The sequence below is a fragment of the Tribolium castaneum genome, chromosome 4 (assembly GCF_031307605.1).
Source record: "Tribolium castaneum strain GA2 chromosome 4, icTriCast1.1, whole genome shotgun sequence".
In the NCBI taxonomy this organism is placed as follows: Eukaryota; Metazoa; Arthropoda; class Insecta; order Coleoptera; family Tenebrionidae; genus Tribolium; species Tribolium castaneum.
Genome location: NC_087397.1, coordinates 12,129,851 through 12,146,843, shown reverse-complemented (window position 1 = coordinate 12,146,843; position 16,993 = coordinate 12,129,851). Strand labels below are relative to the sequence as shown.

General features: G+C 36.9%; 4 protein-coding genes across 5 annotated transcripts in view; 1 reads left to right on the top strand and 3 right to left on the bottom strand.

Annotated features, from left to right (window-relative positions):
• Positions 1-5,675, bottom strand: part of LOC654963 (uncharacterized protein) — a 42,751-nt gene extending 37,076 nt beyond the window's left edge. The window contains exon 1 of the mRNA XM_961432.4: positions 5,474-5,675. The gene's annotated coding sequence lies outside the window, so the exon portion shown is untranslated. The remainder of the gene's footprint in view (positions 1-5,473) is intronic.
• On the top strand, positions 4,112-5,468 carry LOC655097 (COP9 signalosome complex subunit 2). The gene has a single exon (XM_961608.4). The coding sequence runs from the start codon at positions 4,151-4,153 to the stop codon at positions 5,453-5,455; it is 1,305 nt and encodes a 434-aa protein (XP_966701.2). The 5' UTR covers positions 4,112-4,150; the 3' UTR covers positions 5,456-5,468.
• Positions 5,676-7,806: 2,131 nt separating the features above from the next.
• LOC655173 (BRISC and BRCA1-A complex member 1) lies at positions 7,807-8,878 on the bottom strand. Its single transcript, XM_008202403.3, has one exon. The coding sequence runs from the start codon at positions 8,752-8,754 to the stop codon at positions 7,951-7,953; it is 804 nt and encodes a 267-aa protein (XP_008200625.2). The 5' UTR covers positions 8,755-8,878; the 3' UTR covers positions 7,807-7,950.
• Positions 8,879-9,297: 419 nt separating this feature from the next.
• Positions 9,298-16,271, bottom strand: LOC103314979 (hypothetical protein). 2 transcript variants are annotated; one of them, XM_008202404.3, is made up of 4 exons: positions 16,117-16,271; positions 15,461-15,718; positions 12,870-13,055; positions 9,298-12,817 (listed from the first exon to the last, which is right to left on the bottom strand). In XM_008202404.3, exons 3-4 carry the CDS (start codon positions 13,047-13,049, stop codon positions 11,132-11,134), a joined length of 1,866 nt encoding a protein of 621 aa, XP_008200626.1. In that variant the 5' UTR covers positions 13,050-13,055; positions 15,461-15,718; positions 16,117-16,271; the 3' UTR covers positions 9,298-11,131. The 2 variants fall into 2 exon arrangements, with proteins under 2 accessions (XP_008200626.1, XP_008200627.1); XM_008202405.3 differs by lacking the exon at positions 16,117-16,271 and adding an exon at positions 15,846-15,867.
• Positions 16,272-16,993: the final 722 nt, after the last annotated feature.

The window sequence follows — 16,993 nt, the reverse complement described above, 5'->3', positions numbered from 1 at the left end:
TACATCGTTAATTATATCAATAACTCGAGATTACTGTGTATTGAGCAATGTTGATTGTTCGACATAATGCTTGTAGTCTGTTGTATCATTCAAGTCTCTTATCTCTCTTCTGCGAAATAGAAAGTTGGGATTAAATTGTTGCGTACAGTTAGTTTTAATGGCTCTATTATCATGTTACAAATTTGGCAAGCGTATGTTGATATAACGGTGGAAAAATAAAAAAATGTGAGTAGTTTTAATTTGGTTATGGAAAACCCGTCATGATGTCACTTTATTTTATTAGTCGTTGAATTGATTAAACTTCGACATTATCGCGTTTCACACGGTAGATTTCGCGTTTGTTTCAGTGTGAAGTTGGGCTCCTCCACCAGCGGTCGGTGGGCAGCAGCAAGCCCCAGGGCACGAGCCATTCCCACCCAGTTGTGCGTCACCTCGGAACCTTTCCCACGCTGTAGCTCACTATATCGCACACCGTCGTCAAACGGTCACCCCTTTCCCCACTTGGTCATCGCGGTGATATATTTCGTTAAAGCCATTACCTTTCTAATGCTTAGATAACAGTACAAGTTCATTTGTGTGAACCTGCTCGTAAAAATCGGACAGGAATGTATCCGTATCGGAGACACTCCTCCTGGATATTGCTTTTGTTCCTCTAATGACGCCTCATTTCACGTTTTTCGAACGCTGGCGATAACGATCGTGATATGTATGCAGACAACAGGAAAGTTGACAGCAAAGCCAAAAAAACACTGGATGTAATTACAACTAATGAACCGAAGTGAAAAGTGAAAGTCGAAGTTCACTTAAAACGCCACAAAAAGGCGCTTGTCGGGACACAAACGCGCTTTGTTTGAAATTGTTCCGAAACTTGCGCTAAACAAATTCACACAGCAATTTCAATGGCATTACCAAAAAATCAACTAACTGTACCTGACGTCTTCTCACCTCCATCAATTACCACAAAAAATCGCGTCCGTTAGTAGAAAGCAAAACCCGATAGTACAACAACACCAAATCAGATATTTTATTGCGAAATAAAAGCTTTGGAAGATATACGATGGCCGCGGGAAGTGTATGGCGTGCGAAACAATTTCAACTACATGGTTATAACCGGCTGTTTATTACGTTTTATCTGCATATAAAACGCTCTTTAGACACCCACAACGCGCCAAAAAATCGCCTAATTGGAGGTTGCTTTAGTTTTGCAACACTGATTTGTTGTATCGCAACGATGACTTAACAATACCGAAGCCTTGGAGGAATTGATGGATTATTGTAATTGTGGGTCCGATGATGCGACCTTTGAAAAATTAAGGCCAGTGAGTAGTGACCGAAAGTGGCCACAAAGACAAGCCTTGGCGAAGGAAAAATTCGACACAATATAGAGCCGGCTGTAATCTCTATGACAATTGCTTGTCGGTGGTATGCTATGCTAATGGACGCGTTAGTCATCTCTTTGTCAATACTGCGTGAAAGCGGCCCTAATCAACGAACGCAACAAATCTCCCAAGTGGGTGGGTTGTGGATATTAACCTTATTAAACCGTATGCATATTACTGGTGTTTCTCACGCAATTCACTACTTCCGTAATGAGATTTCATTCAACTTGTTACCTTGAGACAAGTCTGGAAAAGCGCATTTTCACCGAGTGAAAGACAAAGCGATGATCAAAAATCTTCACAGATGCCAATGTCAACGGAGATTTGTCGTGAAAGGTCAGAACCGTGGAGGTACAACGGTGACCCATCTTCTTCTAATTTATTGTCTATGAAATTTTATTATGACTCAGAACTCTGTGCTCGATTCCTGCACGTTTCGCTTTTTTGGGGCAAAATTCATTAGGCTTCGAGCCATCGCTTTTGTTGGATTATTTTTTTGCAATTGGTCATAGACGAGAGAAAACCGCAGAGAAATCGGTAGGAAATTAGAGGAAATTCACTGTTTCAATCATAAAACACCTAACAAAAAATAAACTTGGATACATTAAAAAGCTTTAATTCGCTTCAAAAGACCAACCGAAAATTTTCTATTTAGTCCAGTCCTAGATCCTAGAAAATTGGATTTTTTTAAAGGCTTCTTTTAGTCTCGTGTAGACATTAGCTGTTTCAAAACTATAAAAACGCCAAAGTCGCAATTTACCGAATTATTTTTTCAAATAAAATTGATAAAATTGTAAAATCGTTGAAAGTATAAATTATACTAGTTGTTATTTTTTTAAAGTGAATGAATAATGACTGCTAATTTTGAGAGAAAATGCGACGTTGGCGTTTATAGTTTTGGAACAGCTAAATTATTTTCAAAATGGCTGAATTTTCAAAACTCTGAGAAATTGGCGCCAACTTTGAAATTTTAAATAGTAACCACCTATTTTTATTGCATTTTTGAATTGGCATCTTGAAACAGAGTAAAATGTACTCTAGTTGTTACTACTTATCTGTCATAGTATTTGACGTATGTACAAATTTTCATTTGCAGGAGTTTATTTCAAATATCACAGCTCGTGAACCATTTAAAATAAGTGAACAATTCTTTTTCCATTTGATAGCCAAAGGTTCGAAGGGTCCTCTCAAATCTTTAAGACTGTCAATTGTCAAATTGTAAGGCTACTATGATTTTTTGAAAATGATTAAAAAATTATTATAAAACAGTTTTTTCAAATGGAATGACCTTGTTTTTTGAATGGCAGTCAAAAGAACATCAGTTTTTATGCAGACTTTTATTAACATCTTCTATATCAATCTCTTATAGTTTTTGCAATAACCACAAAAAACAGAATTTTAGCTCGTTATTTTCATTTTTAATAAAGTAAGCTTTTCAAAAATACGATAAAAATGTGCAATTAGTTAAAAAAATGTTCGACTTGTTCACGATTTTCATTCAAGAAGTTCAAAATTCGATGATAGTCTGACTGAGTTACTTTACATAATCCACTAAGTAATAATAAATCAAAATTAAATATTGTTTTACTGCTCATTTGATATCGAACCAGCTAAAAGTTAAATAAAATATTTAAAAGTTTGACAAATGTTGACCATTTTGCAAGCTCTACTTAATTACCTATGAAAACTACGAAGAAAAATCCGTTTTGCGTGATTTTTTCAAAAACTGTAAGAGATAGGTATAGAACTGATTGATAAAAGTCACTATTAATATCGATGTTCATTCGATTGCCTTTAAAAAAATGGAAACGTTAAATTTGATAAAACTGAGTTATAGTAGTTTTTTGATAACCATCGTGAAAACATCATACTAGCCATGAATTTTGACAGCTGACAATTTTGAAAGTTCTAGAAGACTATTCAAACCTTCGTTTATCAATGTAAAAAAATTATTCACTTATCACAAAAGATTCAAAAGCTGTGATATCTTAGATAAACCTTTGCAAATAAAAATTTTAAAAAAAATTAAACTAAAAAATTTACTCAGCTTGAGAAGGTGAATTTAAATATGCAATGAAAATTGTGGTTACTGTTTAAACTTTCAAACCTGGCGCCATTTTTTGTAGTTCCGGAAATTCAGCCATTTTGAAAAAAAAATAGTTAATCTCAGAATAGTCGATCTAAATCGTATACGAAATTTTAAAGTTCTAACTATATTAAAAATTAAACATTTTTTAATGTAGGCCCTAGAAGAATCAGCCTGTATATCAAAAGTCCCCGAAGGTTTTGGGCGCGCTTGAGAAGGGGGAGGAAGTTAAAGGTGCCATTTTTTGTTTTTTGCTTATATTTCGGAAACGATCACTCCTATCAATTTTTATAATAAAAATTTTACAAACAATTTTCATAGGACTACTAGCTTCTGAAGTTTGGATTCTACATTACACAACATTTATTAAACATTAGCATATCATAAGTATTTATATAGAAACGTGTGTGTAAAGCGTCCCTCAATTAAGGTCAGGGAGGGAAATAAGGGAGGTAAATACTTTTTTTCCTCGGGCTCTCCAGTTGTAAACCACAATTCAGCATCTGAGGATGACCCAGAAGATTTGATAGAATGGCCTCTTAGCTTTCAGTTTACTATAAGTTTTATAGCTATAAGTCTAAAAAAGCGTTTAAAAAAATTACAACTCTCTAGGAATAATTAGAATACGGTAGAATTAATCAAAATCAAATCAAGTTGTAAGCAGTCATTCGATGTCAAAATCGCAATGGACGACGACGACATGCTGCTTGAAGAAAGCGACTACGACCTGGAGTACTCCGAAGACAGCACATCCGAATCGGACGTAAACCTGGAAAACCAGTACTACTGCGCCAAATCCTTGAAGGAAGAAACCCCGAAAACGTCGCTTGCCGCCTTCCAGAACGTGCTCGACCTGCAAGGGGACGCTAAAGGCATCTGGGGCTTCAAAGCGTTGAAGCAAATGGTGAAAATCAACTTCCAGTTGAAAAACTACAAAGAAACCATGACCAAATACAAGGAACTCCTAACTTATATCAACACCGCTGTGACGAAGAATCACGCCGAGAAATCGATTAACTCAATTCTGGATTTTACGTCGACATCGGACGACATGGAAATGCTGAAAGGTTTCTACGAAACAACCCTCGAAGCACTGAAAAACTCGAAAAATGATCGTCTTTGGTTCAAGACTAACACCAAGCTGGGTAAAGTGTATCTGGAAAGGGGCGAGTTTAACAAACTTTCATCGATCATCAGACAACTGAAACAAGCTTGCGGGTATTCCGAGAGTGATTTGCATAAAGGTACGCAACTTCTCGAAGTGTACGCTCTGGAAATACAAATGTACACGGAACTGAAAAATCACCAACATCTCAAGGAGTTGTACGAACGCTCGCTGAAAGTACGATCGGCGATTCCTCATCCGATTATCATGAGCATAATCAGGGAGTGCGGTGGGAAGATGTACTTAAGATCGGGCGATTACGATAAAGCTTACACCGACTTTTTCGAGGCGTTTAAGAATTACGACGAGTCGGGGAACCCGCGACGGCTCGCTTGCCTCAAATACATCCTTTTGACCAGTATGTTGATGAAATCGGCGATCGATCCGTTCGATTCCCAGGAAGCCAAACCGTACAAAAACAAACCGGAGATCAAAACCATGACGAATCTGATCGCGGCGTACCAAAACAACGACATGAAACAGTTTGAGCGGATTTTCCAGGAGAACAAGGAGTCCCTGATGCGGGACCAGTTCATCCAGGAGCACATCATCGATCTCTTGAAGAACTTCCGCACCAAGATTCTGCTCATCCTGATCAAGCCGTACGACAAAGTCAAAATCTCGTTCATCGGGGAGGAGCTGGGGATAAGCGAGGAGGAATCGGAGAGTTTGATCGTGTCGTGTATTTTGGATAAAATCATCGCCGGAAGGATCGACCAACTTAACAAAGTTTTGGTCATGAATCCGAAACCGGAGCCGCAGATTTACGAAGCAATGGGTCTGTTGGCGGACCGCATCCGCAATCTTAGTTTATGTTTTGAATAAAACCGTTCGCTCACTTACCTGTTTCGGTTCCCGGAACAATCCAGAAATGCACAAACACAAAAATGCGCACGTCCAAGTGACCCACTTGGTGATGAACACACGCAATCCAGTGGAATACCTGTGCAAGACTAAGTCGACTCGCTCTTACCACCACTGACTTACTAACTGCTCTCTCAGTCAAGTGCTTAAGCAGGTTGAACCGAACCCACACCGATACACAGCTCTGAAATATCCACGTGAGGATTTTATTCGCGCTTAACACACTTTTCAAACGATAGGTAAACAATGGGTGATTTATCTTGAGGAGTTTCCAAGAAACGGCTGGATTGGTGACCATTTGACTGTTATTCAAGTGCAAACTAACGATGAATAACTCGGTTTAACGGTACGAACTGCGGAAATTTCAATAAGTTGCATAGATGCGGCCGCAATCTTTAATCCCAGCTTTGGAGGACTTTTCATAGAAATCAGGAAGTTTTTTCTTTCGCAACAAATTGCAGAAGTTGAGCGCTAGCACGCACTAATGATGTAATAATAACTGCTACTTTTTTCTATTATATCACGTCACACAAATTGCCCATTTTGCTGATGGAAAAGTAAAACGTCCTCAACATGTCAAGGGTTTTTAAAGATGATGTAATTACTTACCGCATCATTTTACTTAAGGCTAGGTTTAACACACGGGATACAGAAAGCACTTAAAATGTTTTTTCACTCACTAAACTCGTTCGTACTTTTGCCTTCTTAGGTAAATAACTTTATTAAATTAAATAACTATTTTTGTTGCTAACATTTTGAGCCGTCATTTTAATATCTGAATCCCAGATTATAAACACTATTTCAAAACACGCTTCCCATAGCAACGTGTTTTAAATTAAAATGTTCCAACAAAAAAATTTTGAATAATACTCATACTCGCATACGCTCGTTGCATAACGACAGCCCTCGAAATTTAAGCTTGTTTTCGCTCTCGTATTATTAATAAGTATTTTAGTGTTCCATTTCCAGTACCCGGAGTAAAATTAAAACTACTAGGTAAAGTCAAAATAATTGTTTACATTTGTGTGTGGTAACTTATTAGCTGTTTCAAAACTATAAAAACGCCAACGTCGCATTTTCGCTCAAAATTAGCTGTTATAAATTATTCATGCAATTCAAAAGAATATTAGCTAATGTAATTTATACTTTCAATGAGAGATCTAATCATTAATAACTATGTTACAATTTTATCAGTCCTATTTAGAAAAATAATTTAGAAAAATGCGATGTTGGCGTTTTTATAGTTTTGAAACAGCTAATACCTTTTACAAAGCAAAAAAAATATTTTTTTAAATTTACTCGTTCCAAGATTTTTCCTCTAATTAATTTGAGAAGCTATTTCGCAACACTCCCCGCACTTGTGCTGCAAACAAATTGCTCATGTAGGAAATTACACAGTGTTTTTAAATGATTCTCATCTAGTTAACTTTGGAATTGGTATACATGTAAAAAAATTGTGCCGCTCTACTCAATTGAATCCTCTGTCAATAAATGTCAAATCTGTCAGTTGTTAAATTCAATTAATTTCTTTAAAAAATTTAGTTAAAATGCAACTAAATTGTTACACTGTACAAGAAAACACTTTTATTATCGAAGCTTTTTTCCGAATTGCTATTATGATTATAATTATTTCCGAATGATGAATGGTAATATTCGACGTCTAAATGCCTATCATTAGTTCCATGAAGCGGGATTTTCTGATTTTACATGAGAAATTCACAAACGACTAGATGAGAATCTTTTAAAAACACATTGTATTTCCATACAAGCTGAGTATACAGGTGTCTCAAAATTGACGCCCGTGCGTTAGGAATTTGATTCAGGAGGTTAATACGAATCGAAAGTTAAGAGTAAAAAAAATTCCAATTGTCTTTAGTTTTCGAGTTATTGATAAAAATGTAAGTAATAAGCTTTATGCTCTTTTCAATTATTTGTGGAACATAATTCATTTTGATGTTAGCGATGTTAAAATTCTTTGGATCACTCTGTCTAATAATTAGTACTATTAATTTCGTTCGGTTTTGTATTTTTCAAATGATACATTATTACATTCGAGATTTTGTCGATTGCTAAAAGCTCGGTTATAAGTTAGAGATGGCAATGCCGCTACAGAGGCTAGGGCATATGCGGAAAAGTTTCTAAATCGCATTGTAGCACGGGCGTCAATTTTGAGACAGCCTGTATAACTACATATTTACTTCAGATTAAATTCCCAGCCATTTTTACGATTTGAAAAATTAGGAACATTACTCTTTTCCAAATGTGACTGGAAAAAAAGTAAGGAGGCAGGATATTAAATGAAATACGTAGTATCTATAACTAAAATATTTAATTCAGCCAAATACAGCTGTTTCCAAATGATGTAATAAAAGTCTTTGTTTTAGATGAAATAAAAAGTGCGCCTAAGTGCGAACAGCTGTTAAATGATGCAAAGAATTTTTTTCTGATGAAATGAATCAGTCATCTTTGACGAGGGAAAACTTGGCCAGTTTTTGAATGGGGCGTTGCAACGGATGGCCCAATAATTTAGCAAGCGAAACAAACAGCACATCCTTGTCCCGTCCAACTGAAAAAAAATACGCAAACCCTTTTCTATCTAAATTTTGCAGTATCGCAAAAATTTTGTTGCAATTATTGTTATCATCGACAACTTCATGCGTAATCAGCACATCTAGCGTAAAATACGCCTTCTCCAAAAACGCTTCAATTTCCGGACTATTCACAATTTTCGGAATTGTGTAAGATCGGCCATAGAACAACACCACTCGTACACTGTACGGTGGTGGAATGATCGTCTCATCCACTGTGGTCACTTCCGGAATTTCAACTTTTTGCAAAACAACATCAAACAATGAATTTAAATCGAAAATGTCCTCAGTCTTACACTCTTCTACACGTTGCAGCGCTTTAGTTATTTGATTTATATTATTAGTAAAGTCCACAAGCCACACAACACTGTTTTCGTTTAAAATCGCCAACGCATATTCGTGTTTTTTACTAAACAAACTTTTACGATGCAGGAACATATCAACGGCACGCTTCAGCATATCAAAAGGTGTTACAGTTTCCGAATTGGAGACTCTGAAAGGTGTGAAATTGTCGTCTTCGACGCTATCGACCACCAGAATGATTCTCTCTTGACAATTGGCCATCGGGAGGGTGCGTTTGGGGGAACTTGGAGACAAGACCCTCGGGGGCGAAGTATCCACCTCCATGGTAATGGGGATTATACGCTCTCTTGACGTCGAGGGGTTCGACATGATACTGAATTTTCAATTAGTTACAAAAATTGGTTGGATTTGAATGGCTTTTCATCAAAATTCGAAAAACTTAACCTAAAAACTGACAGCTGTCAGTGCTGTCACTAACATACGAGTTTCCACTTAAGCGGTAAATTTAAATTTACAATAATTATTTTAAAAGAGTCGAAATGATGGTCAAATTGTTTTTTTTTGTTGGTAACAATTTAAGCGTTCTTTTTAATATCAAAATCCTAAATTATAAACACTATTTTAAAACAAATTTCCGGTAGCAACGTATTTTCACTATTTTAAAACACGCTACCTATAGCGACGTTTTAAATTAATGTCTTCACTGTATTAAAACACGTGTCTTAAATTAAAATGTTCCAACCACAAAAGAAATGAATATCACGCGAAAACGCTTAAAGTTCTCGGGTGTCTAAGTATGCAACTCGCAAACGCTCGTTGCATAACGACAGTCCTCGAACTTTAAGTTTGTATTTTCGCACTCGTATTATTAATAACTATTGAAAGAGGAAAGGAATAAATAAATACACTGACTGCTTTGTACTTGCTTTATTAAGTTTTGTCAAACTCATTGCCAGACTTAATTTAGTTTTGCTGCTTTAAAAAATAGGAGACCGCTAGCAAATACCCAACTTTTGTAATTTTTTTGTTAATTTATGATTTTGATGACGATGAATTATTAGTTATGTCCTTGATAAGTTTCATAAGTATTGATACACTGACCTATTCGAATGGAACAAAAAATTATTTGACATTTTTATTTTTTCATATTTTTTTTAGATTTTACCTTTCGTTATTATAATAATAAAACTATGAATTAAGCCACAAACTGCATTATTTCTTAATAATTGAGTCAATTGAATATGTTACATTGATGAAAATTTCTATGTAAACAACATACAAAGATGGTTACATGTAACGTTTGATAAGGCAAAAGGTCAAATTATACTAGATTTAATAGGCACTAAAATAAAAGGTTATGCTACACACTAACATCTGAGGTGCATCCAGTGATTGGCAATTTGTCAATTTGAAAAAATAAATACCGAAATCGCGCCACCAATCACCAAAATGCAACAAAATCAAACGGAGACATCACAATAATTAAAACAAATCACAATTTTAATTACTGCACTACTCCGTTACGTGTACTTTTTTTCAAATAACAAGTTCACTTTATTACGTATAATCATAAAATCAAAACAAGAAAACAACAAAACAAAAAACTGAATCAAGTGAACGAGTTACAACGATACGTTTATATAAAATTATTGCAATATTAATTACAACATACGATAAAATGATGGAAATACAATAAAATTCAACAGCACCTTTTCAGTTGGCAAGACTGTAACTAACGGTGGGACTTTGCTGTGCTTTGTAACGATTGAATCAGGTGCGATTGAATATACATTTTAGCACAACAAAATTATTATTTTTTGATCAACTGACACATTCACACACTCGCACTAGTTTTTGAAACGAAGCACTTCAAAAAATATAATTGTATCCGATATGCGATGGTATTTCTCAAAAAACAAAATCGGACGCTCAGTTGAAAAACGCGTCAGATACCTAACGATTTATCTTTTTTCCTTCATTATTTATTGATATCGCGATTAGAGAGGGGCGGGATTTATTAATACACTACTGACTTTGGCTCCGAATGACTAAATTGAAAAATTTGCGCCGCGCTCCCTAACCTGTAAAAATGATTAAACAAAAAAAAAAAAACAAACTAAATATAAACCAGTAATGGTAATACCCATTTCCAATATTTATAATAGTTACATATTTCGAAAAATACAACTAGGGGAGACCCGCACATTTTGGCACCAAGGGTCAAAATGCGCCGTCTCGAGCAACTACAGGTGTTCATTGCTGCACTTCAAGAGCTATACTAAAATGCCCTAACATTATACATAGACATACAGCTTCAACTATATTGTTGGGTTACAATAGTAGTGAAAGGAAACGCCCGGAATTGCAAAAATAAAATAATTTTTTCAATCTCAACTTCCGGGAAAGTATGCTTTGTCATTCTTTTTTCTTAATTTTGCACACATAACAAGTAAAATGAAAATCGCTAATGTAGGTTCGGTTAGAAAATTGAACTAAAATGTGAACTCTCCCCTACATAACGAACCGCGCAAGACCAAAACAAATCAAACTTAACGAAAACATAACAAGTCTTGCCCGGTTTCGACACAATTGATTTAATCGATAACACACGTGCGTCACCTATTCAGCCATCTTGTGGGCTTCTCACTGCACTGAAATTAATATGGCAGTTTGTCGTTTTGTGGTGGCTCAAGCCACTAGATCAGCCGTGTGTTATCAAGAGATTTCCAATTGACCTACCCCGAAATTACAAAGTGACCGAACGCAGTGTGGGTATTGTAGACATCTGTATTAGACAATCCTCCTCCAGCCGTTCGGCGAAACTCCACGAATCCTCCATCTGGGCCATCAGCGAGTGGCGGCGTTTGCGTTCTTTCGGGAGGAAAAATTCAGCAATGTCGCACGTGAATTCAGTCACCGGCAGACTTTCCTGCTGATAGGTTTTGTGAATTGTACTCAAATCGGACAATAACTGGTCGCCATCCTGACTGACGTCTTCGCGAAGTTTGCTGTGTTGGAGGGTGGAGGGGGGGCGCCCCAGACAATCATGACACACACTGCCCCCGCTCCAAATATTAGTGGTCCCAAACTGCCACCGCAGATCCGTTTTTAAACCAAGATTCGTGTTCCATGAATTGTTGTTGCACTTGTCGCAAGTGGGATGCACCCGACAGTCGTTTAGTAACGTGCGACAAGTGCAAGTCTCCCGATTGATTGCTTCAACTTCCGCATCAAGATCATCCGTTTGACAGCTTTTATCGTTCTGACAGACGAGATATTTCAAAACAAAATCCATATTCGTCCCTTTCTTGTTATACTCGCAGTATTTTTTGCGCATGCTATAGTCGTTTTCCATATACATGCCACTTTCGGTGCGGCGGTAGTTGATCTTGTCCCAGGTGTTTGAAACGATGAACGTGGCGCCATCTGCGTACTGCCCCCCTTCGACTTTTTCGTTAATTGGCCGAAAGTGACTGTGGACTGAAGTGAGCAAATCCTCCTCCTTCTCCAGCTCGATTTTTTTGTCTCGGTGAATCCCCGAACCGATGATTTTCGAAAAAGGGTTGTACTGGTTGTGGCGATTTTTCGGTACGACTTCGGCGAAAGCACTCACTTCTTTATCGTGGTTCAACTTGACTAAACTCAGACTGAATTGGTTGTACAAGTAATCATCTTCGAAGCAACCACTATCGTCCGACCACCGCCCACTTGGCGCCGGCAGATCGAACCAATTGTTGATAGTGATTGAGCTGAATTGCAAATCAAGCACTGAGTCGTAATTCTCTTCCATTGCAGCTTCGTTCGTCCAAATCGAGCTCGTGATGTTCGTACCACACGAAATAAAACCGCGACGTCCCGTATCCCGCATGTTGGCCAGATTCATCATTTCGACGTTCGAATTCGGGGAGGAATCGTCGAGCAGCTCCTTGATGTCAACCGGGAGATCGTCGTAGAGATTGACTTCGTCACACGATGGTTTGGGTTTTTTCTCGTTGTTCTCCTTCTTGCGACTGGTGATGTAGGCGCCAAAGCGCTGCTTTCCGGCCGTTCTGCTCGCCTTCATTTCGCTGTGTTTGGGTTTCTTCTTCGGAGACGGTATCCACTTGGGTATCAAGGTGGGGGTCGTGTTACGATTGAGTGGAGGAAAAGCGGCGTAATAGCGTTTGGCCAACTCTTGGGGGGAAACTTGCTGGAGCTCTGGTTTCTTGACGGGAGGATCGACGTGATGCTCGTCGTCGTCACTCTTGATTTCGTTCAATTTGTCGCATAACTCGTCGATTAATGACTCAATTCCGCAAGTCTGTTCAGATGCGGACATTAGACATTCGATCGCTGCTGAACGTTTGAGCTTTTCGGCGTCGGCTTGCGCACATTTCCACCAATCGGACGAGCGACGAAAACGCTTACGACTTCCACCCGGACGTCTCACTTCCTAGTATTAAAAGCCTGTTTGAAAAATAAATTTTTTTGTATGAAATACTCACCTTTTTCAAGTGAGTGAAATGTAGATCTTCATCTGAGTAAATGACATCTACAGTATCGCTGTGTAAAAGACTAAGTATGTAACGAGTGTATACTACAGCATCTATTCCACGAGCTTCCAACTGTTCCTCTAGCCAATCAGAAACCGCCGAGGGCATGGACACTAGTTGCGGATACTTCATAATATGCTAAACCAAACAAAAACCTCATTTCAGTCACTATACTACGAAAAATTGGAGTTTTTTCTAATGATTACGTCCGCATAACATCAAGATTTATAGGTCGTAACTTAAATGACGTATTGCAAGTTAAAATTTAGATGAGATAAAACCATAATGAGGGAACCTTATTTTAAAGACTGCGCAAATTAAATCACTCCCTAAGTTTATGCATATATGTTGAGACTTACCCTTTAGTTTACGTCAAAAAATGTATTAAAGTACAAAGCGCTAGAGAAAAAACAGCAAACAAAAAACTTGAGCGACATGAAGAAAATAGCAATGCATTAGGTGTACCCTCTAATAATAAAGATACCACTAGAAATGCTGCACTTTTAAATATACAAAAAACTTAAACCGAAAAGAATTCTTCTCAAAATGCTCTTGAAAAGAATTCCGTAGGACTGTAAAAATAAGCGGTAAGTTAAAAAACAAAAACAACAGCAATTATTTGAACTGAGCTTAGAAAAAACGGGTCTTACAGCTAGACATTGAACAAAGGAAAGAGAACTCGACCAGTCTGTCAAAAAGTTTAAGAAATTGGTTTCAAATCAGTTAGATTCATGTGGAAATACTAATTCAAATGACCATCAAAGATAAGTTTTTATAAATTGTGGAATACCCATTGGTCCTAAGTTAATTTTATTATTTAAACTCGCCATTGAAACCATACTAATGTAGACCATAATATAATAAGGTATGTCTTATTTGCGTACGTGTGCAATAGCTCTACTGATAACAAAAAATCTATACTTGGGTCGACAAATATTTTTGTATGATTTTATGTCCGGGAAATAAATAAAAATAAACCTCATGAACATGATTCATGAATCATTACGATAACAATCCCAGATAACGATCCTTTACCTGAATGTTGTTTAAAATATTAAGGAACTGAAAGTAATTAACATAACGTTTATTTTCCCCCATTAGGAAAGAAAATAATGACCATGACCTGCATTGTGGTATTTTCATTCGACAAAAAAAAGGCTCATAGAACCGCACTTATGTAATTTATATTCATATCTCACCGACAATTCGAGAAAAATAAAGTTCAACTCAATTTTCAATGTCGTTCACTTAACACTTACCTTGAAAAGTATGAATTATTGTCCTTGTTCATTAACAATATGTCGTCAAGTGAGTTTTTACAAGACTTACAAGCCAATCTCACTCACAAGTTTAATCATTTTATTTAAAATTTTACTTTTGATTATTAATGCAAATTTTCACATTAACACCGATAGGAAAATAATTGCAAAATAATGCCACTGTTAAAAATCTAAGCACAGAGATGTGAACCAAAAATCAAGTTGCATTTTTCTCGCCAAGGTCATATTTTATAATACAAAATAATAACGCAAATTGTTTCAGTTTGGGCATCTTTTGAAAACTAATTGAGACAGGTATTAGCCTTTTTAGAGACAAAAACACCGGTTTTCATCAGTTTTTATGACATATCATCAAAACAGACCGAAATAATCTTTATCCAATATTTTTAATTTATCTTTTGGCATTTTTAGAGTTAAAAACTGTGAATTGTTTCAAATTCAATATTTTTTAAACAAACACCCAGTCTTCGACAGTTTTAACTAAAGGTCAACCATACAATAAAAAAACTGTTTTTCATGTTTCAATTTACTGATATCTTCATTTATCAAAAATAGACAAGAAATATGTTTATCAAGAGAAAGAACTACTTCAACTACTTTTTTGAACAGCCTTAACATCTCATTTTATTGACCATTTATTCAATTTTCTTAGCTGTTTAAAAACTATGCAAACGCCAACGTAGCATTCTCTCTCAAAATTAATTGTTATTAATTATTTATGCACTTCAAAAAATTAATAACTAATGTAGTTTACAGTTTCAATGAGAGATCTAACCATTAACAAGAATTTACATTTTATCAACCTTATTTAAAAAAATTATTTGGTAAAATGAGACGTTGGCTTTTACATAGTTTTGAAACAGCAAATACCAATCAAATATTTTCAGTCATAGCCACTTTAATGAAAAATCTAATTGAACCCATGGAATAGAAGCGCAAAACTTAGAATAAGTTATACTGAAGATAAAAGTAACTCAAAAACAAAGTAAATTCTTGTGTAATTGGGCAATGAATAAAAAACGTGCAGATTCCTATTTACAAAATGGCTGGAGGCTAGGCCGTAGGTGGCGCTATGGTCAATGTCAATACCACAATTACAACTCACAACAAATAAAATCCTTGTCATTATTAATATTGTTATCTAACAGTGATTAGCCAAAATGGGCACAATTCTAGCGATATTGCAATAAATTAGCTTAAACGTCTTGTCTGGAACGGTGGTGGCACAAATAGCAATGAGGGCGTATCATTCATTTTACTTACTTTATAAAAAATAGTAATGATGATCAGCCATGCAGCAGTTGAGTGGTTCACGTGAGGTATGCGTCTCGATTTCCTGGGGGCGTACAATAACTTGCGACCGCTTTTCGTAACGCATCGTAAATTTATAAAACGGCGACGATGGAATCCATAACGAAATCAAAAAATAATGCAAACCAAGCTAACATCAAAAATAATAACTGATTTGTTCGTTCGTTGATTCACTGCACTTGAGTTCTTGTACCCCCCATTGTGGTGAACCTGCAACCAACCAAACCTTCGTCAATTTCCCTCCAACCACTTGGACGGTTCAAAGGCCCCGCGCTGTTAAAAATAACACGCACAAGGACGTTGTCTCGCCCAAATGATGCTGCATTTTCGCACAAACCGAAATAAAACCATTTCCACAACCACCAAAACCCAACATCACGCGGGCTGTGACACTAATGACAGCCAAAATAATGGCGTCCAAACAAAGCCTACTACGCCACAAACGGGCCCGACGCGCCAAGGGGGCCCCAAGCTTGCCTCACTTCGTGGAAATGCGCCATTGAATTGCACAACAAGCTCAGTTGCGTTGTGGGGAAAATGGGGCGCGTGACTTGCGTTTGCAAATTTGGTAAAGGTCGAGATGGGTGCGGGGGCGGTGTTGGACCTACCTTAGAGTACGGGGTTGATGTTAAAACGTGTAATTTCTTCAACACACCCCACAGTTTAACAAAACATGGCAGCCAGGCACAATGGCCAGTGCCAATCAGGAGGAATCCCGCTCGAACTGCGCACGGGCAAAAGACGCCAAGAGGTGTGCGCGTGTCCGGAGAGAGTTAATTTTATTGACTTTCCGGAGAACGTTTCAATATTTGATTTTAAAATTGTTGGAAATAGGCCGGAGTGATAAAGCGACTTATCGCCCAGCTCGTAAAAATAGAGCTTGATAAACGCGGGCCGTGTGGCCAAAGGGCAACTGTGCCACTTGTTTGAGGAAGCGATTCTCTCTTTTCGAATACACCTCTCACGAAATTGCACAATTTTTGACCTAGAATAAGTCAAGACTGCGTATCAGGATATAATACGAGTAAATACTAGGAAAAGAGGACGATTTAGTGATAATCTGACAAGTTATTTGGATGGAGGCTTGTAAACATGAAAACAAGTAAAACAATAGCAATATTTTACTGCATCCATAAAATATGCGAGCCAAGGATTTGAGGCGCATCTAATTTTACTTTAAAAGTGATTAAAACCAGCAAAAAAACGCAAAATTTTGAAAATTGACAGTTGTACAACAATTTTTGACAAGCTGTCATGTCATAATGCGAAAGGCTAAGGTTCGAATCCTGATCCAACACTTTTTTTTCTCTATTTTTAATACAGCTGTAATATAAATTTCTGATGGTAATAATAAAAAACAACAGTCACGACTTATTTTTTACAAACAAAAATGTATACCCTATCCCATGTCAGTTCATAGTAGAACAGCGCATTTGAATTTTTTGTAGTGCAAAGTTCTACTATGAACCGAAATGAGATAGACAT

Excerpts from the sequence above, each read along its gene's own strand:
- LOC655173 (XM_008202403.3), bottom strand. The coding sequence starts at position 8,754 with ATGTCGAACCCCTCGACGTCAAGAGAGCGTATAATCCCCATTACCATG.
- LOC103314979 (XM_008202404.3), bottom strand. The coding sequence starts at position 13,049 with ATGAAGTATCCGCAACTAGTGTCCATGCCCTCGGCGGTTTCTGATTGG. Across the intron at positions 12,818-12,869 it reads ATTTCACTCACTTGAAAAAG|GAAGTGAGACGTCCGGGTGG; the intron begins GTGAGTATTTCA and ends TTTTAATACTAG.
- LOC655097 (XM_961608.4), top strand. The coding sequence starts at position 4,151 with ATGGACGACGACGACATGCTGCTTGAAGAAAGCGACTACGACCTGGAG.